The following is a 27850-nucleotide window of genomic DNA, read 5'->3' on the forward strand; positions in this document are numbered from 1 at the left end:
GGCGGGGGGGGTTGCGCAACAACAAAACTACTTCACAACTTTCTCATTACTTTGCATTTCTTGTTAGATAAATTTTACAAAAATTCTCCCCTGAACAACTGTCGGATTTAAACAAACTTGGTTTAAATCACCACTAGGATATCCAGGGACCACTGTGTATGATGACCCTGCCTGCCCACATGGCTGAAATAAAACATAGGTTTCAAATGCACTCTTTAGTATTATATCTCTGAAACTAAACAACAGTACAACAGTTGCATTTATCATGCAACAATTGTAAATAAAAATATCAGGTGAGCGACACAGGGTCCTTGGACCCTCTAGTTTTTTAATAGTTGGTAACAGTTTTTTTTTCTCTCAAAAATTCCATATATATGGATGAAAGATGATCAGTCAGGACCTTTGATTATGTAGAAGTAAGTAAGGTAGGCTTATATTTGTGCATTTTTAAGATTAAGTTTGCTATAATTCTTGCAAAATGTAAAAATGCTATACTGTTTGTTGATTTCAACATATTTTTTTTCTTTTTCACAGAGGCTGTGAATTGTTTACTTAAGGCCATAGAAATATTTACAGATATGGTAAGCAATGGCATGTATCTATAAAATGCAATAATCAATGTTTTTCTTGTTCTTAAAGGTAAGACATAATTGTGTTTCCTGTCTTAATTCTTCATTTTTGTCTTTAAATTGCTAATTAGGGATTACAATTTGGCACCAGCAGTGTAAACAATTGAATTATTGTCTTTTTTTTTTAATTTTATGTTAACAACTTCCTCAGTTGATCAGGATGCAGATAAAGGATCCCCATTTACAATTATAACAACTTTCTGGGAAGCAGGAGGCCGCAAAAGAGTCAAAAACAAATTCTCTATTTATCACCCGAAGAATTGATATGATAATTATGATAAATATTCTCTTATATGACAATAAATGGAAAAAAACCAACAACACATAATTCTAGATAGTAATTTTAAATGATATAACGTCACAACATAAGCAAGTGCATTGCTGAGCAATGGATAACTCAATATACAAATGAAAGAGTACAAGAAAGGCAAACCACTGAATATTGTAACATTTTATTCTTACATCTTTTTCAAAAGACACAATGGCTTATTTATATATATATATATATATTGTTACAGGTGGGCGAGTAGGGGTCAAGTGTACTTTTAATTCCGTATGATTGCTTATTGACCGTGTTCCTTTACTTAGTCTTGTTTTAAGTGTAGTTTGTTGACTCCAGCATAATCACATCTAAAATGATGAATCCAGTGTAAGAGAATGACTTTTATTCTTGTCCATATATCTCAATAAATAACTCATTCAAATATTAGCAATAACATAGTATAACCATAAATTGGAATAGTAAGACGCTGGCCTTCCGAACCCCAGATGTAACTTTAATATATACAGATTTACAAGACTTTATCCTATCAATCATACAATAATGAGAGAATGAAATATACTTATTTCATTAAATTACGATATTAGAAAGTTGTCAACGTGGTGGGACATCGTATCTTTACATCTTTAATAATTGTATAATTTGCCAAAAACTGCTATTAGAAATTGTAAATATTGAACTGGTTCCGCATCTTGTCTGAATTTGAAGCCACTTCCTGTTGAAGACCTGCTTAAGCGGGAATACTTATAAGAAGCGGTATTTGGTTCCTGGACGTCCTTATGTAATTAAGCTTTTAGTTTAATATTCCAAAAGATGTAAAAAGATAAATATAGACTTGAAATGCTATCTCATAGCTTAAGGTAAAATAGCTTTATATCGAAATGCATCCTGTACCCAAATAGCTTGGTTGACTTTAAGGGTTGTTTTGTTTATTGCTCTGCTCTGCTTAATAGCCAGATACGATATGCCGAAGTGCTAGTGCGACGCCGTATTTATACTTGATGGTGAAATACATCCGCGACTCACAGAACTGAAAATCTACTATAACTTTGAAATACTAAGGAAAACTCTGGCTCATGTCCCAAAATGTCGTTATAAATCCATAAAATCGTGAAAGTTTTCCTTTTAAATTCCAATAAATAAGTGACATAATAAATATAAACCTTAAAATTCCATACTCTTAGCCTTATCACCTACGTTTCTATCTGACGTCATTGAAATCACAAAATAGTTCCTTAATGGCGCTTCACAAAAACGTACTTAACGTAAAATATCTTATTATTAAATATCCTACACAATAAAAGGAAGGCCAGCTTGTGATTTAATCATATCTTATTAATACATCCATGTATCATAACTTTATAAGGAAGTACTGTTACCCGGAAGGAATGGCAACTTCCAATATAGTAAACAAGCACTCGCCACGATGGAATTTAAGGGAAAACTACCCAAAAGATATGTCAAATAACACTGAGACTGAATGAATAGGTAACAACAAACATGTTTTACAAACCCATTATCCCCTGAAAGTGTGAATTTAATGTAGACCTGTGAAAATCGTGATCGAAGTGCCTGTTCACTGACAGTTGAATTTTACCGCTATGACAACTTGATAAGTTGATAGACATTATGTTAAATGTTATGTTATCTGATAAAATTGGTACTAATTATAAAAATATGCAGTTTGATCTCCCCAAATTGAGTTTGCCAAAGTTGTCTTAGTGTATGAAAATCATCTAAGACCGTTATTTTTCAGGTTTTCAGATATTGATCCCAATAAAATTTAGAAATATAAAATGTGTTGTTTCTTTGAGATTATTATCAATACCCATTTATAACACTATATATATATATATAAACGAGTCTAAATTGAAAACTAAATTCAAACCTATGATTGCGTTGGATGTTGAAGGGTCTAAATACAGCACAAACAACATTTTCCAAAAGACCAAAAAAGTAAAGAAGTATATTTAAACAAAACGCATTTGACTAACAGGTCGAACAACTGATGTTCTTTAACCCTGCTGACTGCCATTGACGATTGCCAAATAAAATTGATCACAAGATGTAACAAAATGGATCTTAATATAGATTTAATACTAAACAGAAAACAATTAACTTGTGGCCACGATGTTATGCCACAAACATGAGGTGTTAATATTTATTGTACACCAGATCCGGATTTTCGACAATAAATGTCTCTTCAGTGATGTTAGGGATCGAAATGGTATTTGGAAGGCCATATAAAATGTACCCTCATTTTTAGATAGACTCTTGAATTTTAAGAGTCAATATAGGATGAACGGATCATTTAAACTGGAGGGAAAATATGATTTCTAGCCCAAACCAAAAAATATAAACGAGTCTAAATTGAAAACTACGTTCAAACCTATGATTGCGTTGTATAAAAACTGCAATTTTTATACGTGTGCATTTAAAACAAATTTCGTTGTAGAAGGGTCTAAATACAGCACAAACAACATTTTCCAAAAGACCAAAAAAGTGAAGAAGTATATTCAACATTTTCCAAAAGACCAAAAAAGTGAAGAAGTATATTTAAACAAAATGCATTTGACTAACAGGTCGAACAACTGATGTTCTTTAACCCTGCTGACTGCCATTTATATATATATATATATAAATCGTCTGAATAATAGTCAACGATTTTTCCCACGTGGGCGCTGGATCATTACAAGTAATGATACATGTACACAATAAAATAAATTATATAAACGCCTAAGAAGTGTACATAACAACACCAATAACATAAAAAGGAACTATAAATGTAATTATTTATAAATATTTCGGATAACAGATATCCTTCATCGGTATATATGATTGTGATGTTGAATGAATCAATTATCAGTCTACTTAGATTAAGCTGTTACAATCTTGAAAGTTATACAATAAAAAAGTCAAACCGAACATCAGGTAAGACGCTTGCACAATTCTAAAAATTTGTTAAACACGACATTGGTTATATGACTAATTACATCAAAGAGTTCAAGTATATGCTTTAAATTAAAATTTTTAGAATTGTGCAAGCGTCTTACCTGATGTTCTGTTTGACTTTTTTATTGTATAACTTTCAAGATTGTAACAGCTTAATCTAAGTAGACTGATAATTGATTCATTCAACATCACAATCATATTTACCGATGAAGGATATCTGTTATCCGAAATATTTATAAATAATTACATTTATAGTTCCTTTTTATGTTATTGGTGTTGTTATGTACACTTCTTAGGCGTTTATATATATATATTTTTATATATATATATATATATAGACCTGTAAATTTGCTTTCTCAAATTTTTATGTTCTTCCCTCGCCGAGATTCTAACTCATGCTACTGAGATATTGTGACACCAAATTGCATGCACTGTATATCAGACACGCTAGACAACTCCACCACCTTGGCATATATATATATGCATGTATACACTTGCCTATAATTTATCATTTATGTAAATATATTTATGTACTTTCAGGGTAGATTTTCAATAGCAGCAAAACATCACATGTCTGTTGCAGAAATATATGAAACAGAATTAGTTGATATAGATAAGGTATTTGTAATATTATTCTGTTCACACACCCTCATACAAAGACCCTTTTATGCTCACATGGCCAAAAGGGCCAAGTAAGCTTTTCTAATCACTTGGCATTCGTCGTCCTGATTAGGGTATCTACTTTAAAAAATGGGTCCAATGACGCGCCCAACCAACCAAGATGGCCACCATGGCTAAAAAAAGAACATATGGGTAAAATGAAGACTTACATCTTGGAAACCAAAGCATTTAGAGCAAATCTGACATGGGGTTAAATTGTTTATTAGGCGGAGATCTATCTGTCTAGCAATTTTAAACGAATTGGACAACCAGTTGTTAGGTTGCTGCCTCTGATTTGCTAATTTTAAGGTAATTTCACATTTTTATACTTCTGTTTACGGGACGTAATATGATATAACATTATCTGTATGTCTGTCTGTCTGTCGGTCCGTCCGTACGTCTGCGTCAACATGTTGGACATTTACCCCAAAACACTTTTACCAATTTGTATAAAACTTTGGTGAATTGTTTATATCAATAAATGTGAGGTCCCTTTCGTTTTTTATAAAGGAGTAGGTTCAGTAAGACCCCTTTTTGGCCCCACAATTAAGCAGTTTTGCAAAATTGTGAAAATGTAATCTTTTAGCTATTTTTTTGAAAGTAGAATGCTTCTGCTACATAAATATGTGCTGTTTTTGACAATACAATGCACATATATCGTGTACTAGCATCATAAAGTCATGCTAAATTACTGAAATCTTCACAATTATAGCATTTTAGTTAAATTTTAGACGGTTTCCGTCTTGAATGAAAGTGGCCGCATTCGTGTTCATTCATAATATTAAAATGTAAGTTGTATTTGATGATAATACATAACATATATAAAGGTTGAGGATGAACACGGATGCGGCCACTTTCATTTTTGACGAAAACCATCTGAAAAGTGACGTTTTTTGGCATATTTGATAGATTTTTCATATTTAAGCTTCAATCGGAGCGTTTTTAATGACTGAATCAGTTAAAATCTTTAGCATAAACTGATCGAATCAATCAAAATAGACACTTAAGTGTTTAAAAAGTGTCCTAAATATCTCGTTAGATGAAACTGAAATTTGGGGCCAAAATCGGCCCTTACCGGACCTACTCCTTTTAGATATAAGGTATGTATATGGTTTTATTCAATAAAAAAAGGGGTGATTTTCCAGTTTTCAGGCAATTACTCAAGAATGCTTTCACCAACTTGCAAGAATTAGTGGTAAATTAACTGTTTATATTGATTGCCATAAGCTCCCTTTCCATGTTTATAAATTTTAGATTTTACATGTCCAAGTAACAGGGTTTTTATTCATAAAAAAAGGGGGATTTTCCAGTTTAATGCATTTCCATCAGTTTTAGTTTGTTATCCAGATTTTGTTTTTTGTCCATGGATTGATGAATTTGAACAGCGGTATACTACTGTTGCCTTTATTTGGGACAAAAACTCAAAAATGCTTTCAACAGTTCTGATGATAATTTGGTGAATTGTTTATATCTATTGATGTAAGTTCCCTTTAGAATTTTATAAATTTTACATTTAACATTCCTGAGTAATGGGGTTTTATTCATTAATAAAGGGGGGATTTTCCAGTTTTCAAACAATAATTTATATCAATTTCTATTATGACATTGAGAATAAATTGAACATTATTTGTTTATAGTCTGAAAACAGATTTACTAAGTATTGCTGAACAGCACAGTGTATTACACAATAGCAAGAAATCTGTAATTGAATATAAATTCCATTCATATAACCAATTTCAAGTTCTTTGACTGCATTAATTCAGAAACCTATACTATGTCAAATATTTTTGATTACAGCCTAAATTTGGACCTGTATCAAGCTTGAATATTTTTGCCCCAACTATTTAGGGTTGCCTCTTGCAGACGTAATCAGCTGAGCTCAACGACTGCCAAAATTAATAAGAAGGTTTAATAACACTAAAGGAAGGTTGGAATTGATTTTGGGGATGATGGTCCCAACGGTTTAGGAATTAGGGGCACTGAAGGGACCCAAAACAAGTATTTTTCTACTTTCAGGATAATAACTTGTGAACAAGTATTTCAATTGCTCTGAAATTGTACCACAATGCTTAATACTACAAGTAGAAGGTTTGGGTCCAATAACTCCAATTTAAATTTTTCCAGTTCTTAGACCACATTCATTCTGTGTCAACTATTTAATCGCAATTCGAATTCAGAGCTGTATCAAGCTTGAATGTTGTGTCCATACTTACCACTACTGTTCAGGGTTCTACCTCTGCTGTTGGATCAAGCTTCACCCTGCAGAGCATATGGTTAGAGTAACTAATTCTATTTATTATGATTTTGATGATTTTGACCTTATTTTACATGATTTCCTAAACCACAGTAGATACATGCTCTTGAGAGCCTCTAGTTTTGGATATGCATTATACATTGGATTGCTTTTATGGTGCACATGTTATCTGTTTGACATGTTTCATTGTACCTTCACCTTATTTTCATGGTTCCTTGATCCTTTCTAAGTGTTCATGATTTGATGAGTTTCTCAGTTATTGGTCTAATATATTTAGTGTATTGAAGTATTAATGGTGGTTCTCATTGTTTGGGGGTTCTGATCCTGGATCTGGCTTAATTTTTTGTCAGATTCTAGTATCCCACTCATTATTGTAATGATAATGGTTGTAATTTCACATGTCCTGCCCGACTTTATTTCCTTTTTGACGCTCAATAAATTGTCTTTCATGTGTTATGCTAAGAAAACAATCTGCTAATCCCATGTCACTCTTAAACCCAAAAGAGCCCACATTAATGTAAGGTGTCCATCTGTGGTGTATATACAAATGCGTGTCTGGTAGGGTTTGTATGACCTTGACCTCATTTACATTGTTCAGATAAAGTAAAAACAGAAATGGTTCTAAAAGATTGCTGAATTTAGGGGACATGAGGATAAATATTAAAGGATTGGAAAATGTCAACAAATGCAATCTATAAATCAAATAATCAGTGTAATAATGTGTATGTTCCGGACCATATGAGTATTAAGACCATACGCTTATGACCATAGCATATGGGTATTATAAGTTATATGGTTCACTACTGGCCCTGAACGGATTTATAGAGGGTTAGTAAAATTCATAGTGGGTGAGGCCGGAGGCCCAATCCCATATGGATTTTATTCACCCTCTATGGATCTGTAGGGGGTCAGTAGTTAACCGTATAAAGAATTTATCGCACACTGAACCTTTTTTGCTGCGTTTTGTTGAAAAATAAACCATGAAACACAACAAGATTAATAGATGACGTCACCATCAAAGCGTCATGAACCCCCTACGCAGTGGCGGCTCCAGAAATTTTCCTTAGAGGGGGCCCGGTGACTGACCTAGGGGGGGGGGGCCGCTCCAGTCATGCTTCAAAGATTCCCTATATAATCAACCAAATTTTTCCCACGAAAGGGGGGCCCGGGCCACCCAGGGCCACCCTGGATCCGCCTATACCTACGGTCTCATAGGGGGTCATCATGTGACGGCGTTAAACCAATCACAACGTGATAATTTACCCGCGTTGCGATAAATACTCATATGGTCCGACCATACGCGTATGGTCACAGTAATTAACATAAAAGGTCATTATACGACCGCAAAAATTTGAATTTTTTGGTCGTATATTGCTATCACGTTGGCGTCGTCGTCGTTGTCTGCGTCGTCGTCGTCGTCGTCGTCGTCCGAATACTTTTAGTTTTCGCACTCTAACTTTAGTAAAAGTGAATAGAAATCAATGAAATTTTAACACAAGGTTTATGACCACAAAAGGAAGGTTGGGATTGATTTTGGGAGTTGTGGTCTCAACATTTTAGGAATTAGGGGCCAAAAAGGGCCCAAAAAAGCATTTTCTTGGTTTTCGCACTATAACTTTAGTTTAAGTGAATAGAAATCTATGAAATTTTGACACAAGGTTTATGACCACAAAAGGAAGGTTGGGATTGATTTTGGGAGTTTTGGTTCCAACAGTTTAGGAAATAAGGGCCAAAAAAGGGCCAAAATAAGCATTATTCTTGGTTTTCGCACAATAACTTTAGTATAAGTAAATAGAAATCAATGAAATTTTAACACAAGGTTTATGACCACAAAAGGAAGGTTGGGATTGATTTTTGGAGTTAAGGTCACAACAGTTTATGAATTAGGGGCCAAAAAGGGGCCCAAATAAGCATTATTTTTGGTTTTTGCACCATAACTTTAGTATAAGTAAATAGAAATCTATGAAATTTAAACACAAGGTTTATGACCATAAAAGGAAGGTTGGGTTTGATTTTGGGAGTTTTGGTCCTAACAGTTTAGGAATAAGGGGCCCAAAGGGTCCAAAATTGAACTTTGTGTGATTTCATCAAAAATTGAATAATTGGGGTTTTTTGATATGCCGAATCTAACTATGTATGTAGATTCTTAATTTTTGGTCCCGTTTTCAAATTGGTCTACATTAAGGTCCAAAGGGTCCAAAATTAAACTTAGTTTGATTTTAGCAAAAATTGAATCCTTGGGGTTCTTTGATATGCTGAATTTAAAAATGTACTTAGATTTTTAATTATTGGCCTAGTTTTCAAGTTGGTCCAAATGGGGGTCCAAAATTAAACTTTGTTTGATTTGATCAAAAATTGAATAAATGGGTTCTTTGATATGCCAAATCTAACTGTGTATGTAGATTCTTAATTTTTGGTCCAGTTTTCAAATTGGTCTACATTAAGGTCCAAAGGGTCCAAAATTAAACTAAGTTTGATTTTAACAAAAATTAAATTCTTGGGCTTATTTGATATGCTTTATCTAAATATGTACTTTGATTTTTGATTATGGGCCCAGTTTTCAAGTTGGTCCAAATCAGGATTCCATATCAAGTATTGTGCAATAGCAAGAAATTTTCAATTGCACAGTATTGCACAGTAGCAAGAAATATCTAATTGCACAATATTGTGCAAAAGCAATTAATTTTCAATTGGAGTTATCTTTCTTTGTATAGAATAGTAGTTGATAATATATGTTGGAAATTTGCCAGACATGACTATGATGTCATTTTCTATTTTTATTTGCCAATAACTTTATGTAAATAACTTCATTGGAAATTTGCCAATATAAAATGTTGCTGATGAAGCTTTTTTTCCTTATCTTATCTAAAATGTTTTTAGATAATGTATGTTGGACATTTGCCAGACATGACTATGATGTCATTTTCTATTTTTATTTGCCAATAACTTTATGTAAATAACTTCATTGGAAATTTGCCAATATAAAATGTTGCTGATGAAGTTTTTTTTTATTGTTTTATACAATAAACAATGTATATCCACTTTTACTACCAACCAATCTTTACCATTCAGTGATAACAAGCACTTTATTTTACATTTTAATATTTTATGATGTATTTAAAAGAGTAGTTATTGTTGCAAACTCCATTAGAAATTTGAATTGATATCAGTTTTGGAAAAAGGGAAATGGGGATGTGAAAAAAAAGGGGGGGTTTAAATTTTTCTCATTTCAGATTTCATAAATAAAAAGAAAATTTCTTCAAACATTTTTTTGAGAGGATTAATATTCAACAGCATAGTGAATTGCTCAAAGGCAAAAAAAAACTTTCAAGTTCATTAGACCACATTCGTTCTGTGTCAGAAACCTATGCTGTGTCATGATCAACTATTTAATTTTAGATTTAAAAAGTTTGAAGAAATCTTTAATTGATTTGTAAAATCTTGACATTTGTTTTGTGTAAAAAAAAAACCCATGTAATGTCAAAAATTTGATCACAATCCAAATTCAGAGCTGTATCACGCTTGAATGTTTTGTCCATACTTGCCCCAACTGTTCAGGGTTCGACCTCTGCGGTCGTATAAAGCTGCACCCTGCGGAGCACCTGGTTTTTTTTATATTTTAATAATAAAAAAGATCTCAATAAAATAAGCAGTTGCACACAGTTAATTTAACTCACTATTTTTAAGTACAATAAGAAGATGTAAAAAATCAAATGCACATATTGTTAAAGGATTTTTTTTTACTTTACGTATACCGGTGTTGAAAAGAGCGTCTGGTTATTTTATATACCACGTTTATTGTGGAAAGTAGATAACAGCACCGGCACAGACCATAGTTTATATAAGTTTGTCCTATGAATTAGTGTACTGCAGTAGTTTTATGATATTGGAGATCTGGAATTTCTTAAAAACACTGTAGACACATCGGAATAGACCTCAGCTGCAAAGAAGGCTAGCTTTTAAAGATGTAACTGAAAAGGATCATGCAAAACCAAGACATGCAAATTCAGTAAAGCTATGGTACCGTGTGGAAGTAAATTTCACCCTAAGCATACAAGCAAGGAATACAATTAGCGATAAAAACTAAGATCAAACTGTGGCATCTATATTTAATGTTTATGTAGCCTTTGAATTATAAAAATAATATATAACCATCATTATTTTTTTTTAAAGATAAAGTATATTGTATTACTGACATGTTTCAAATGCATATTTACGGTTGGACCATACCCGTATGGTCCAAATACTCATATGGTCTGGAACTTGTATATTGATCTTTATTGTAGGCAATAACAAATTATGAACAAGCTGCTGATTACTTTAAAGGAGAAGAATCTAACAGGTTTGTAAGATAAGTGTTCTGTTTATAGGAATTGCTGTTTAACCTCAATTATTGACCTTTCATTTTCAATGTCTACAAATATAGTTCCTAGTATGGACTGTCTATTTCACTAAAAAAGAATTTAGACTTCTTACCAATTTTTATATGACCGCAAAAATTAAAAAAAATAATTTGTAGTATATTGGTATCACGTCTTTGTTGGTGTCAGTGTCATCCAAAGACAGATGATTTCCCAATAATTACTGTAGTATAAGTAAATAGAAATAAAAAAAACTTTAATACAAGCTTCATTACCACAAAAGGAAGGTTGCGATTGATTTTAGGGGTTTTGGTCTCAACAGTTTAGCAATTAGGGGCCGAATCTAGTATAAATTTTGTATTTTATTTCCTTGTACAACAAGAAATATAGACACTATGGCTAAAATGGAACGTACAGGTATTATGCATTTATTTGCTTTTGAAGTAAATATGACAGATACAAGGAACATTTAAAGGGCATTTTTAAACCACTCATTAATATATATTGACAAGCAAAAATAATCACTAATAAAAGATTTAAGCAAAAAAATAACAGGCTCTCAATTTATCTATTAATTTTATATTTTATGTTTCCAAGTTATGGAGGTTTATTCATTAAAAAAGGGTTCCAGTTTTAAGGCAATAACTCGAAAATTCTTTCACCAATTAGCAAGAAGTTTTGGTGAATTGTTTATATTTATTGACATAAGTACCCACTTGATTTTTATAAATTTTAGATTTTTTCGTTTCCAAGTTTTATCCATTAAAAAAGTGGGATTTTCCAGTTTTTTGACAAGAAATCAAAAATCCTTTCAGCAGGTCTCATGACACTTTGGTGAATAGTTTATATCTATTGACATAAGTTCCCGTTTGATTTTTATAAATTTCTATTATGACATTAGGAAGTCATTGAACTTTATTATTTGAAAACAAGACAGGCGTCTCATGTGCTCATTTGGGCAGATATTTATTTTATATGCTGAATCTTACCATGTGAGATTTTGGATATCAGGTATATTAAATGTTCCTTTTGAAATTTTTAGGATCATTGACCACATTTGTTTTGTGTCATAAGCCTATATTATGTAAAAAGTTGTATCACAATCCAAATTCAGACAGTATCAGCTAAATATTTTATGTCCCAACTATTCTGGGTTTGACCTCTGCTGTAGTATCAGTCTGCACATAGCAAAGCATTTTATTTTCAAAGTTAAGAAAAAAAGGTTATAAGGGCTGTACTGTATATTTTCAACGTTTACTTATTGCCTAGAACTTTTAATGAGTTTAAACTTGTACTAAAATGCTGTACTACCCTTCCCTTTACTTTTGGTCTTCGCAGATTTCATTTTGACCATGTAACTCATGTATTTTTATACTGGTAACATTCTCGAGTTATGTTGCTATAAGATGAAAAGTAGTGATCATAATTGGAAACCAGGTAAATAAAACAAGATATCTATGAATAGTATAGGTCTTCCCAAAAGAGGGGTGGTTTGTGAAACAGCTGTATTTACAAAGGGCAAACTATAATTTTCATTTTTTTGTTTTTTAAATTCATTTCAGCTCAGCGAATAAATGTTATCTGAAAGTCGCACACTTTTCTGCACAGTTAGAAAATTATGAGAAGGCAATTGAGCTGTATGAACAGGTAACTCATATTAGTATGATTATTTTTAACACTTAAGGGACTGCTGCAGAAAATTTTAATTTACATATTTCGGGGCCTAGGGTAAAGAAATTTGCACCTGAAATACAAAATAGAGTATGCATAAATTATGTCAGAATGTAACCTTGGCTTCACTTGTCTAATCACATCAAAAATGCAGTGAAGTGTATGGTAGCTGCTGGTTTGGAAAATGTTTATTTCACAATTAGCTATGATGAATTGTAATTGCACAATCGTCCATTAAAATAAAATTGGGAATGGTGTCCAGTGCTGGTTGTTGTATATTCATTCAGAGTATTTAGTGTTTGTTGCAGATCTAGAATCTGATGTGCAGTAGTTGTCGTTTGTTTATGTAATATATACGTGTTTCTCGTTTCTCGTTTTGTTTATATAGATTAGACCGTTGGTTTTCCCGTTTGAATGGTTTTACACTAGTAATTTTGGGGCCCTTTATAGCTTGTTGTTCGGTGTGAGCCAAGGCTCCGTGTTGAAGGCCGTACTTTAACCTATAATGGTTTACTTTTTAAATTGTTATTTGTATGGAGAGTTGTCTCATTGGCACTCACACCACATCTTCCTATATCTAGTTGAAAAAATTGCTGTATAACAAAAGAAAAAGGATCGAAGATGAGGCTTTGCAAACAGAAATTAACTAGACTAGGATTCAAGAAAAGAATAATTCCCTTTTTAAAATTCTACAGCAAAATTATTCAACTCATTGTGCGACAAAGATGTGTGATCCCTTAGATATTCTAAACCAAATATTTCTTTGAAATGGTGAAAATAATGACCATGTATTTAGAGATGTTAGATTTGGATCCTTTTCAATTTGGTCCATATTGAAGTCCAAAGGGTCTCTAAATTAAATTTTTGTTTGATTTCACAACAACAAAAAAAGTTGGTTCTTTGATATGCTGATTCTAACACTGTACTTAGATTTTAGATATTGGGCCATATTTAGTAAATGTCCAATTTCAAATTTTTCACTATTTGGACCTCTTTCATTTTGGGTCACATATTCAATGATATGCTGAATCTACTGAATCTATTAAGACTAGAATTTTGGCCCAGATAACAAATTGGTCACCATGCAGATCCTTAGAGTCCAAAGTTAAGCTTTGTTTAATTTTGTAAAAAATATATAATTTTTTAGGTTCTTTGATATGCTGAATCTTACATGTATTTAAATTTTGGATATTAGAACATGATAGGTAAAAGTCTAATTTAACATTTTCTGTTCTCTGACTACATAATCATTCTGTTCCGTGATCTCTCAAATATTTAATCACAATCAAAATTCAGAGCTTAATCAAGCTTGAATATGGTGTCCTGACATATGTCTGTATGACCAAAGTTGGTTTCTTTTCTCTAACTTTAGTGTGCCTCAAACAAATATTGAAACTTATACAAAATGCATATTAACACAAAACGCATGTCAAATTTGAATTTTGGTGACATCACAACAGTTCTAGAGTTGCGCTCCTTTACAAATGGAAAAAAAAATGCTAAATTTTTCGTTTCCATTTTCTTATTTTAGTCTGCCTCATCCAAATGTTATAAAATTTATTCACATAAATATCAAGACTGACTAGGATCAAGTCAAATTTGGGTAGGCTCACTTTTACTGTTCTTCAGTTATGTCCCTTCATAACTTTACAGGATATACTTGCAGGGGCATCATTTGTATCCCATGGACACATTCAACATTTATTCAAATTTAGATATGTTGTTTCCTGTGACTAAATGAAGGTCAAGCCCATTTTCATGATTTTAGCTTTTCTGGTTGTAGAGTTGTTGCCTTTTTTAGTAGCCAACCATGGGGTTGAGAGGAAATAATTCGCTATGTACAGTCATTATTCCTCCACAATCAGTGTAAAACATAAATGTCGTGGAATTAAAATTGTTTTAGGGAATCAACACAGGTTTATGGGGTTAGGTCAATAAGACAGCAATCCAATGATGCCAAAAAATAAAATAACCAAACACAAATATTGGTTATGATAGTAATATACAAATTTATTGAAGTTAATTGATTAATGATATTATATCTTGTTTGCTTTCAAACTTGCAGATTGCCATTTCCTGTATGGATAATCAGTTACTGAAATATAGTGCTAAGGATCATTTCTTTAAAGCTCTGTTATGTCACTTGTGTGTAGATCTATTGAATGGTCAGCAGGCTGCACAGAAATATGTGGAGATGTTTCCACAGTTTGCCGATTCTAGAGAATATAAATTAGTAAAGGTAAGACAAGATCATTAACAGATTCCTTCATCTCATTGATCAATGTTTCAGTATTTGATGATTAGGTTTATTTCTCATTTGATAAGGGCATAAGGTCAACTGTATTTGGTGTTTTTAATGTTCATGTATATCTTGCACGGTTCAATTGACCTTTACCTCATTTTCATTGTACATTGGTCCACGTTTAGTTTTTGTGATAATTTTGTTTTTCAGATGGTATTACTGTGCTTATCAAGTAGTATCACATTAGCAGAGGGCTAAAACGATTTTCCAAATTGCAGGTTCAACCTCTGTGGTCGATTCAAGCTGAATTCAGTGACACATTTGATCTTAATTTTTGTCGAGCCTGCAACTTTTGTTGCAGAAAGCTCGACATAGGGATAGTGATCCGGCGGCGGCTACGGCGGCGGCGGCGGCGGCGGCGGTGTTAGCTCACTTCTTAAAAGCTTTATATTTCAGAAGGTGGAAGACCTGGATGCTTCATACTTTGTATATAGATGCTTCATGTTATGAAGTTTCCGTCAGTCACATGTCCAATGTCCTTGACCTCATTTTCATGGTTCAGTGACCACTTGAAAAAAAAGTTCAAATTTTTTGTAATGTTGAATTCTCTCTTATTTTAAGTAATAGGATAACTATATTTGGTATGTGCGTACCTTGCAAGGTCCTCATGTCTGTCAGACAGTTTTCACTTGACCTCGACCTCATTTCATGGATCAGTGATCAAGGTTAAGTTTTGGTGGTCAAGTCCAGAGATGGGTTCGATTACTTTCAATGTAATTGATTAAATTACAGTTACTTTGTCATTTGTACGATTAAATTAAATTAATGATTACACCATTTCTGAAAGTATCTGATTAAATTAATGATTATATTGGCAAAGTAATCATGATTACATCTGATTACAATGAATTTAAAAACAAAACATTTTGAATGATGTGGATGAATAAACGTTTAATATAACTATAGCATTTTTGAGAACGTATTTTATTTGGTTCAATTATAAAATGATAACTTCAAATTAAACGTCATCTATTTAAATAAACACCAAATTTCACTACATATATATATACATTACACTTTATCACCAATGTTCTCTAAATTATTTTGAATTAAATTTAATAAAGATATATCATAATCAAGAGTTTTTTTGTTTGTCTTCTGACCTCTTTCATAATTTATATGTATTCCAAGTTGCAGTTTATGGAAGTTTAAATATAGATGAAATAAAGTTACATTTGTACCAGTTAAAACTATGTTAAATTTTAATAGAAATGTTTAATCAAATTGTAAACAATATGTATTAAAGTACTAAAAACCATTGCATTTTACACGTCCAGTCCAAATACAAAAAAAAGTTTAAACAACATATTTGTCCAACTTTTAATTTAGTTTGTGCTAATTAGATAAATTTTCATGTCTGATTTATCTTTTATCATATATCGGCGTTTTGCATTTGCGCCGATCTGCATTTCATTTGCGCCGATTTTTTCTTTCATTTGCGCCGATTTTTTTTTTCATTTGCGCCGATTTTTTTACAGGTAAATTAATGGTACATCGGCAAGATATGTTATTTTTCTGGACACTGAGCCTCCGATATGTATGGCTGTCGAAGATTAAAGAATTGACTCATCGGGTCGTTACAATATGTCCATCGTGTTACAACGAATTTCCAGAACAATTAGAATCAAAATAAACTTAAAAATGGTTTACTTTCATAAATAGTCTTCCAATCAGCTTGGATGGAGAATTGTCTCATTTGCATTCATACCACATCTTCCTATATCTATTAAACATAATTGAGCAACGTTTATAATCAGATATACCAATAAACCTTCAAGTTATAGTACATGTAAAAGTATTAACTTATTTTTACCTGTAAATCCAATTAGGAGAAATTATAAAATCGGCGCAAATGAAAGAATGGAAATTTTCAAAATCGGCGCAAATGTCATACGCCCATCATATATATTTCCCTACAGCTATACTCAATTGGTAATTGCAATAAAAACAAACCTTAATTAGTCTCCTACCTGTCAATTCAAAGTTGACAAAAATCACAAAAATTAACAAAAGATTATAATTCAGGGCTAAAGAAAAGTATTACTTGAATATATAACAGTTATAATCAAATATTAATATGAAGATCATTATAAAACGATGAATATACATGTATGTACAATATCTTTTACCAAGATAAAAGGTATATAATTGTATTATATGTCTCTGCTTAGGCTAATGATGACTTTTCAATACTGTAACAGTTTATTTTTTACTGAAGTAGACAAGCTTAAAGTAACCAAACCATTAGTATGTTAAAAATTTATCAAATATGAACAAAGAGGTTCATTTAATGACAAAAAACACAATTTTAGATTTTTTTCATTGTAATCAGAATGTAATCAAAAAGTAATCATGATTACAGGGTATTTTGAAAAGTAATTGATTAAATTAAATTACATGTAATCAGATTTTTGGCTGATTAATGATTACAATGATTACTTGAAAAATTGTAATCAATTACAGCTGATTAACGATTACAATTACAATTACCCCAAGTCTGGTCAAGTCCATATCTCATATACTATAAGCAATAGGGCTAGTATATTCGGTGTATGGAAGGACTGTAAGGTGTACATGTCCAACTGGCAGGTGTCATCTGACCTTGACCTCATTTTCATGGTTCAGTGGTTGTAGTTAAATTTTTGTGTTTTGATCTGTTTTTCTCATACTATATGCAATAGGTCTACTATATTTGTTGTATGGAATGATGGTAAGGTGTTCATGTCTAGCGGGCAGATGTCATCTGACCTTGACCTCATTTTCATGGTTCAGTGGTCAAAGTTAAGTTTTTGAGTTTTGGTCTTTTTATCTAATACTGTATGCCATAGGTCAACTATATTTGGTGTATGGAAATATTTTATGATCTTTATGTCAGTCACGCAGGTTTTATTTGACGGTGACCTCATTTTCACGGTTCATTGCACAGTGTTAAGTTTTTGTGTTTTGGTCTATTTTTCTTAAACTATAAGTAATGGGTCAACTATATATGTTGTATAGAAGCATTGTTAGCTGTACATGTCTGCCTGGCATGGTTCATCTGACCTTGACCTCATTTTCAAGGTTTATTGGTCTTTGTTTAGTTATCTTGGTTAATGTTAAGTTTATGAGACAGTTGTAATAAAACTAAGCTTTATACTTAGGACTATCAACATAATATCAATGATTAGTATAGAAGGCGAGACATTTCAGCGTGTGCACTCTTGTTTGGTTTATAGATATTGTTTGTGAAAGGTTCTGTATGGTCCGTTGGGAAGTTTTTTTTTTTAGATTTACAACACTCAAATACAATTGGAATTACTGTGTACTTCAGCTCTATAACAATATTTCTTCTCTGCTGTTTTGGACATACAATGCATGTCATTGCCATATAAGTCTTGGGTTTATTTTTTACTTATCATTGTTCTCTTTTTGACAGGTCCTTTTCGTAAACAAGGATAAAATAGCTTCAAATTACAAAACTGTTTATTACAATAATTTAAGGTGGTTGCTACTTCACAGATAATTTATGTTGAGCCTGTAAATTGTAGCTTGCTAAATCAAGACATTTTAAGTGTACCTAGATTCTGTCCTCAGAGTTGTTTAGGTTTAGTCAGTGGTTAAAGTTTTCAGTCATCAATAACTTTGTCAAACCTTCGTGGTATTTTGACTCACTTTAAGTCAACATTACAATTTATACTGACAGCAGCAATCATAGGCGACACAGGGTTCAGCAGAATCCTTAACAAATTTTTATTTACAGCTCAGGGATAATGAGGACTTTGTTTTTCTGTAAATCTTGAAAATGGGTTAATCAATCCATAAGCCAATAAATAAAGAAACCCTTGCCTAATTATTTATCAAAAGTACCAGGACTATAATTTAAGATGCCGGACGCACGTTTTGTCTACATAAGACTCATCAGTTCCTAAGTTAGCTTCAAATACCTATATCAGTAATTGATATTGTATTTATATTGTTTAGAAATTAATGGAAGCAGTGGAAGAAGAAAATGCTGATACTTTTACAGATGCTGTTAAAGAGTATGATAGTATTTCACGATTAGATCAGTGGACTACAACAATATTACTAAGGATCAAGAAAAATGTCAGTGATGAAGACTTGCGTTAATTTATATCATTACTTTATTTCATTAATCATTCGTGCAATTATGTTAATTCTTTTGTTATAATGATGTATACATAAATGTTTGACTTAATGTAACTTAGTGATTACAATGATAAGTTTTTTATTATTGGTCTTTTGATTTATTATTTGATTAAAAAATTATGAAATGCATGCAAACACTCAAATTAAGGTTGTATGGGAGTATAAACGATCAAATGATAGATTTTTTTATACTTTGCCAAAATGAAGTATACATGGTGATACATTTGAAAATGTAATAAAAATTCCATGTAAATTTGTACAGTTCTGAGTTACCTCCACTTAATATTCAAAGTTCTTTTAACAAGTTGCACTCCTGCATCCATATTATATGACTTTATAACAAAATTTTAGAATATTGTGTTCAGCTATTTTACAATTCAAGATGGCAGAAAACTCCCATACTACCATAAAAAGACACACATGAATTGTTTATATGAACGTATATTCTGCTTTCATGTTAAGAATGGCAGTCTTTTTTTTATTATGATAAAGATTATATTCAAATTATTTCAGGAGTTTTATATGTACATTTTAAGTTTTTGAAAAATGTATTATCAACTAAAATATGTGGTGTTTTTTTTTCATTCCAATTAACATGTGTTGGTATTTATTCCTATGTATTAATCAGTCAAAGGTATATAGTTATGTCTGTCTCTTCCTCCTTCGCACTTTTGATTTCAGATGAAAGATAGAGAACAGTTTTAGTCCGATTTTGGTTTGTAAGCTCTCCATTTTTAGCTCACCTGTCCTGAAGTGCCAAGTGAGTTTTTCTCATCACTTGGCGTATGTCATATTTTATTGTTGTACGTCGTCCGTTAACTTTTACAAAAATCCTCTCCTCTAAAACTATCACTAGTTTTGAACTGATCACTGTAATTGCAATTACGGTGATCCCAACATGGCAGAGCCCAAAACAGGTAAAATCGTCTTTTTGTAATTTCTCAGTGTACATGCATTGTTTTAAAGGATTACTCAGTTGCTAGGTTGATATGTACGTATTGTTGTTTGTGTGTGTTCTTAAAATCATAAGTGACCTTGTTACCAAAATAATAGCCTTTGAAAATTTACAGAAGATATTTTGACCTTTGAAAACTAGAGGCTCTAAAGAGCCTGTGTTGCTCTACTTGGTCTATGGGCATATCATAAACGAAGGACACAGATGGATTGATGACAAAATTGTGTTTTGGTGATGGTGATGTGTTTGTAGATCTTACTTTACTGAACATTCTTGCTGCTTACAATTATCTCTATCTATAATGAACTTGGCCCAGTAGTTAAAATATTTTGTAAAAATTTACAAGATTTGTGAACATTGTTAAAAATTGACCATAAAGGGCAAAAACTCCTTAAGGGTTCACTTGACCATTTTGATCATGTTGACTTTACAGTCAATTTTAACAAATTTTCGCAAATTTTTGTAATCTTTTACAGAAATCTCCTCTGAAACTATATTTTACCCTATGTACTATTTTTAGCAATGTCCGCCATCTTGGTTCCCAGGCAGGATCATCAGACACAATTTTAGCTCACCTGACCTGAAAGGTCAAGTGAGCTTTTCTCATCACTTGGGCGTCCGTGGTCTGTAAACTTTTACAAAAATCTTCTCCGAAACTACTGGGCCAAATTTAACCAAACTTGGCCACAATCATCATTGGAGTATCTAGTTTAAAATATGTGAGGCGTGACCCGGCCAACTAACCAAGATGGCCACCATGGCTAAATATAGAACATAGGGGTAAAATGTAGATTTTGGCTTATAACTCTGAAACCAAAGCATTTAGAGCAAATCTGACATGGGGGTTAAATTGTCTATTAGGTCAAGATCTATCTGCCCTGAAATTTTCAGACAAATCGGACAACCCGTTATTGGGTTGCTGCCCCGAAATTAGTAATTTGAAGGAAATTTTGCAGATTTTGGTTATTATCTTGAATATTATTATAGAAAGAGATAAACTGTAAACAGCAATAATGTTCAACAAAGTAAGATCTACAAATAAGTCAACATGACCAAACTTGTCAGTTGACCCCTTTAGGAGTTATTGCCCTTTATAGTCAATTTTTAACCATTTTAAAAAATTTTAGTATTCTTTTACATAAATCTTCTCTGAACTACTGGGCCAAATCCAACCAAACTTAGTCACAATCATCATTTCGGTATCTAGTTTGAAAAATGTGTGGCGTGACCCGTCAAACCAACCAAGATGGTGGCCATGGCTAAAAATAGAACATAGGGGTGAAATGTAGATTTTGGCTTATATCTCTGAAACCATAGCATTTAGAGCAAATCTGACAGGTAAAAATGTTAACCAGGTCAAGATCTTTCTGCCCATAAATTTTCAGACAAATCGGACAACCTGTTGTTGGGTTGCTGCCCCCGAATTAGTAATTTTAAGGAAATTTTGAAATTTTGCAGATTTTGGTTATCTTGAATATTATTATATATAGAAATAAACTGTAAACAGCAATAATGTTCAGCAAAATAAGATCTACAAATAAGTCAACATGACCAAAATAGTCAATTGACCCCTTAAGGAGTCATTGCCCTTTATAGTCAATTTTTAACAATTTTCATAAATTTTTGTAAATTTTTAGAAAAAAAATTTCCAATGTAATTACTGGGCCAAGTTCATTATAGATAGAGATAATTGTAGCAACAAGAATTTTCAGTAAAGAAGTATCTAAAACACATCACCATCACCAAAATACAATTTTGTCATAAATTTGTCTGTGTCCATTGTTTAATATGCACATAGACCAAGGTGAGCGACACAGGCTCTTGAGAGCCTCTAGTTTAAACTAGATACCCTAATGATAATAGTGAACAAGTTTGGTTAAATTTGTCTTTGCAGTTTCAGAAGAGAAGATTTTTGTAAAAAAAAATTGTTAAAAAATGACTATAAAAGGCAATAACTCCTTAAGGGGTCAACTGACCATTTTGGTCATGTTAAATTTTTTGTAGATCTTACTATGCTGAACATTATTGCTGTTTACAGTTTATCTTTATCTATAGTAATGTTCAAGATAATAAACAAAAACAGCAAAATTTCCTTAAAATTACCAATTCAGGGGCAGCAACCCAACAACGGGTTGTTCAATTCATCTGAAAATTTCAGGGCAGATAGATCTTGACCTGATAAGCAATTTTACCATGTCAGATTTGCTCTTAATGCTTTGGTTTCAGAGGTATAAGCCAAAATCTACATTTTACCCCTATGTGCTATTTTTAGCCATGGCGGCCATCTTGGTTGGTTGGCCGGGTTTTTTGTAACAGTTAACAACACCGGACGCCAAGTGATGAGAAAAGCTCACTTGATCCTTTGGGCCAGGTGAGCTATAAATAGTAGAGCATATAAATTTTCCGTTCTAGGATTTAATTTTTTTCAAAAAGTCATAGTGAAAGTGCAGTTTCAGCCATAAAAAGAGTTCTTTTAGAAAATTGCATTGTCAATATTTACAGAAATGCAGCCTATACCTGTATTATTTTCATTGTTAGTTAGATAATACAACATCTAGGTACAAAGAGTCCTAAATTAAATGTTTAACCAAAAATTGAATTTTTGGGTTCTTTTAAATGGTGATTTAAACATGTTTGTGTGTTAAATCAATTTTAGAGAACTAAGTCATTAACCATTACATTTGTACACAAATTGTTACAAGAATAAGGTAGACAAGTCAGATTCTACTAAGAATAATCAACGTGTATCAAGAAAAGTGCTGTAGCAATTATTTACATGATGAAATAAAATCTGTCCATGTAATAGCAAAATGACTTTCTTACTCTTAGTGCTAGTCCAAATAATTATGACAAACCAAAAATCTCAAATTTTATTAGGCAATGCTAAATTTCACAGCATCAACTGTAAAATGTGTTACAGGGTTATAAGCACCTCTATGAATCTAGTGTATATAAACTTTTTATTTCTTTCGTCATACTGCTATTGTTATATCCCCACCATATAAAGTTTTACCCTTTTTTTAGCTCACCTTGCCCAAAGGGCCAAGTGAGCTTTTCTCATCACTTAGCGTCCAGCGTCGTCCAGCGTCGTTAACTTTTACAAAAATCTTCTCCTCTGAAACTACTGGGCCAAATTAAACCAAACTTGGCCACAATCATTATTGGGGTATCTAGTTTAACTCTAGTTTTGACCCGGCCAACCAACCAAGATGGCTGCCATGGCTAAAAATAGAACATAGGGGTAAAATGCAGTTTTTGGCTTATCACTCAAAAACCAAAGCATTTAGAGCAAATCTGACATGGGGTAAAATTGTATTAGGTCAAGATCTATCTGCCCTCAAATTTTGAGATGAATCGGACAACCCTTTGATAGGTTACTGCCCCTGAATTGGAAATTTTGCTGTTTTTGGTTATTATCTTGAATATTATTATAGATAGAGATAAACTGTAAACAGCAAAATTGTTCAGCAAAGTAAGATCTACAAATAAGTCAACAGGACCAAAATGGTCTGTTGACCCCTTTAGGAGTTATTGTCCTTTATAGTCAATTTTTTACAATTTTCATAAAATTTGTAAATTTTAACTAACATTTCCACTGAAACTACTGGGCCAAGTTCATTATAGATAGAGATAATTATAGGCAGCAAGAATGTTCAGTAAAGTAAGATGTACAAACACATCACCATCACCAAAACACAATTTTGTCATGAATCCATCTGCTTCCTTTGTTTAATATTCACATAGACCAAGGTGAGCGACACAGGCTCTTTAGAGCCTCTAGTTGTCTGTAAGTATGTACGTCCCTTACTTGTACATACATCCGTACATCCAAAAATTGGTTTCTGGTCTCTAACTTAGTTTTCCAAAACCAAATTTTATGAAACTTATAAGCAATACTTATTTCCACAAAACACAGGTCAAGTTGAATTTTCGTCTCCAACTTTAGTTTGTCTCAACCAAATGTTATGAAACTTATACACAATGCTCATTATCACAAAATACTGATTAAATTTGAGTTATGGTTGTGTCAGTTTTACTGTTCTAGAGTTATACCCCTTTATAAATTCAAAAATTGTAATTGTTGTCGAGCCAACGACTTATGTCGAAAAAGCAAGTCCATTGTAAATTTTAACAAGAGTGTGTCCATAGAACACTCACACTATCATTTCTATTAATAAAATGGTATTAAAATTGAAAAGATCATATCATAGGGAACATGTGTACCAAGTTTCAAGTTGATATGACTTCAACTTCATCAAAATCTACCCTGACCAAAAACTATAACCAGACAGACCAAAAACCGGGAAAGACACGTCTGACAGACAAAAGGACGCATGGACCAAAAACATACTGCCCATGGGGCATAAAAATTGTATGTAAAATTCAAATACAAGTTTTCATGTTTTATTTAAATACATGATTAATAATCCCAGTGTACATTTAAGTGCATTAATGTAACAATAACACAATGTAACCATAGACACAAATGCAGTTCTGCCAACTTTTCATGAAGCAAATGCGTGAGATTTGGCCAAAATTGAAAAGATCAAAGAGAAAAAAAACAATAGATCAAAGGAAAATGCCACCAAAAAAGCATGAACATGCGCGAGTCTCACTCTAAATGCGTGAGACTTGGCAGCCCTGCAAATGTTATTGTTATATCAGTACTTACCCAACCCTGCATTCCGGCAATTAGTCTCCAATGTATCAAGACTTATTTTAATATCTTTATATTTCAATGAAACGGTAGCTAGTGCCTTTAAAATGACATTGACCTACAACCTTGACTCAATTTTCACGTTGGTGGACAATAATATAATTTTGAAAGATCAATATAGCTCAATAAATTGTTTCAATTCACACCAAATGTATCGCATATCTTCATCACAATAAAGCAAACAATTTACACTAGTCTTTTTTTATATATGTTGTCTGAACAGTATATCTAATCAATACATGTGTTCCTGGTGTTGTGTACAAATTATGATTTGTACAGTATTTTTGTACAAGTTATCAGTATTTTGTGGGTTTTTTCATAGTTAGATAAAGTCAGCACAGTGTCTTTGGTTATGCTTATGACTGTTTTATATCCACAATTTTATGCTAGTCTTACACATAGTACTGACACAAAGTTTATATAAAAACACTAAAATATATTTTGTGGACAAAGAATTTGGATTAGTCAAAAAATAAAAATATTATCTAAATTAATCAATGTTCTCATTTGTAGATTTATGACATGATTTTATGACAAATGCTTAGTTTCAGGTTCAAGTATATAAATTTGTGAGTACAACATCGAACTGGTTACTTTTTCAAGATAAACTTGTATCAACTGGTGAAAGCAGGTGTGCATCAAAATACTGACAACTTGTACAATAACCCTACGCAAATTATAATGTGTACGAAATTTCAAAAACATATATATCACAAGAAATGTCAGTGGCATAAATACAAAAGAGTCAAAATATAGAATATGACCTTGGCCCTTGGTATTGGTCTCAATTGACCACAAGGACTCAATTCAAAATACTTGTGGTTTTTATCATCTATTCATGTATATTGTGTAATAAAATTTGTCCCTATGTAGCAATTAATGATAACGGTTAAGGCCATTACCTCCAAAATCAATCCCAACTTTCCTTTTTTGCATACCTTGTGGTACAACTACAAAAAGATCCATACACTTAAACAATCAAAGTGCTTGAAAGCACTGAACAGTAATGATTGCTTCAATTCATCAGTGGGAAGTAAAATTAAATATTGCATTGGTTGTTGTTGATTTAACAGCAATTCTAGACAAAGGAAGATAACTCCAATTTTTACAGATGAGGATAACAATGACATTATTTATATTTTTTGAACAGATATTAGATTCCTGCACCTTGTAAAAACTATGTAATTATCTTGACAAGTGAAACATCATTTTGTGCCTTGAATATCTGAGCATAAATTACATTGATAAAATTCTGGAAATGTTCAAGGATAGTATGTATAGAATGTTAAAGTTAATGCACTATATTTTGTGTATCAAAAAAGGTAGCAATCAGCCTTAGAATATTCAGATATCAAGCCAGTCCCTTAAGGTTTTGATTGCATTTCCTGCAATCTTTACCTAAAAATCAAGAAACAAGAAAAATGTTTATGGCCCTCTTTTTTTTTATTCCTAAACAAAACAACAAGCTCCAAAATCAATCACAACCTTCCTGTACAATTTTACAGAGATTAATTCATACACATATTATACTCAATTTATTGTTTAGAAACCAAATGTCTTGACTACGAAACCTACAGCTGACAACATAACATTATACAACCACAAAATTTGGTCATATAAAAATATATTATTATAAAATATAATTAAAATTATACACCAGTTTAAACCAACTATCAGAATCTCTATTATGAACTACATGTTTTACCTGCAAGCAAAATGTAGCTGCGAGGAAACGTAAAAAAGAATAATCCTCAAATGCGAGCAAATGTGATGCATCCAAATAAAGACTTGCCAAAAGTATAAGATATAAGATAGCTCTATCTTTTCCCAATAAAAAGAATAAGTAATCAACAAATTTTCTACCTTTCACACTGTGGATAATTGAGACAAGGTTTAAGAGGACATCAGATTCTATGTGATTGTAATATCTAACTTGGCACTAACCAATTTAGATGCACACATTAAATGTTTCTGGAAAAATAAAATAAAAGAAATCCTATGTCCCCTGCGTTGCATATATTTTATCTATCCCAGGTACTTTGGCAATAACTTAAAAACACTTTTTTCTTTTTTCTTAAAACTTTTAATTAATATCTTTTGAGAAATGAAGGTTTCAGAGAAAATACAATGTGAACCCCCATATTTTTTATTTTTGTTGAAATCAATCAGTTTGAATTTGGATCCTTTGGACTTTTTAGTGGACCAATTTTAAATCCTGGCCCAAAATTTAAAATATAAATATGCAGTTAGATTCCACATATATATCAAAGATATTAATTCAATGAAATAAAACTAACTTTAATTTTTGGACCTTTTGGACTTAAATGTGAATCAATCAAAACCTTTTAAATGTATGGAACCATGTGGTACAATTTCAGAGATCAAAACATTTATACACACACCAATCTAATAATACATTTACCAAGATCTGATGGATAATTGTACTATTTGTTTTGATACATGAATAAACAACAAAACTCCTATAGATATGCTAGAAATAAGGTGTGGTGATACCCTTTCTTTCAGTTGATAAAATGACAGCTCAAACATAAAGGTTTTACATATTAGTTAAATCATTCCACATACAGTTGAAATGATTTATCAAATCTCCCTTTAACTGTTACACAGAGCTTTAGAATGCTGTCCAGTATCACCAATACATTGATAATAAACAAAATATGAATTTCAAGTGCAGCATAAATGATACATATAGCATTATTACTGTAACAGTATGTTCTATATAGGCACAAGGTATTTAATCATACAATCACATTTGAAATACGACTTCAAGTCTGTGGATCGTGTGGTTGTTTGGAGTCTGTAGCGTGTATTTCTGGTTGATAAGTCATAAGCACTACCATCACCCAAACATGAAGCAAAACCTACAACAAAAACATCTATTTGATAGTTATATGGCACAAAA

At 32.1% G+C, this 27850-nt stretch overlaps 2 protein-coding genes across 3 annotated transcripts in view; one reads left to right on the top strand and one right to left on the bottom strand.

Annotated features, from left to right (window-relative positions):
* The window catches only part of LOC143069315 (alpha-soluble NSF attachment protein-like), a 49437-nt gene extending 24319 nt beyond the window's left edge, over nt 1–25118 (top strand). The window contains exons 4-9 of the mRNA XM_076243882.1: nt 535–581; nt 4402–4479; nt 11062–11117; nt 12699–12783; nt 14873–15046; nt 19070–25118. Of these exons, the coding sequence (XP_076099997.1) occupies nt 535–581; nt 4402–4479; nt 11062–11117; nt 12699–12783; nt 14873–15046; nt 19070–19216 (587 nt within the window). The 3' untranslated portion in view covers nt 19217–25118. The remainder of the gene's footprint in view (nt 1–534; nt 582–4401; nt 4480–11061; nt 11118–12698; nt 12784–14872; nt 15047–19069) is intronic.
* The window catches only part of LOC143069314 (golgin subfamily A member 5-like), a 60465-nt gene continuing 57215 nt past the window's right edge, over nt 24601–27850 (bottom strand). For both annotated transcript variants that reach the window (XM_076243881.1, XM_076243880.1), the window contains exon 15: nt 24601–27809. In XM_076243881.1, coding sequence (XP_076099996.1) covers nt 27714–27809 — 96 coding nt within the window. In that variant the 3' untranslated portion in view covers nt 24601–27713. The remainder of the gene's footprint in view (nt 27810–27850) is intronic.

The sequence above is a fragment of the Mytilus galloprovincialis genome, chromosome 3 (genome assembly GCF_965363235.1).
Source record: "Mytilus galloprovincialis chromosome 3, xbMytGall1.hap1.1, whole genome shotgun sequence".
In the NCBI taxonomy this organism is placed as follows: Eukaryota; Metazoa; Mollusca; class Bivalvia; order Mytilida; family Mytilidae; genus Mytilus; species Mytilus galloprovincialis.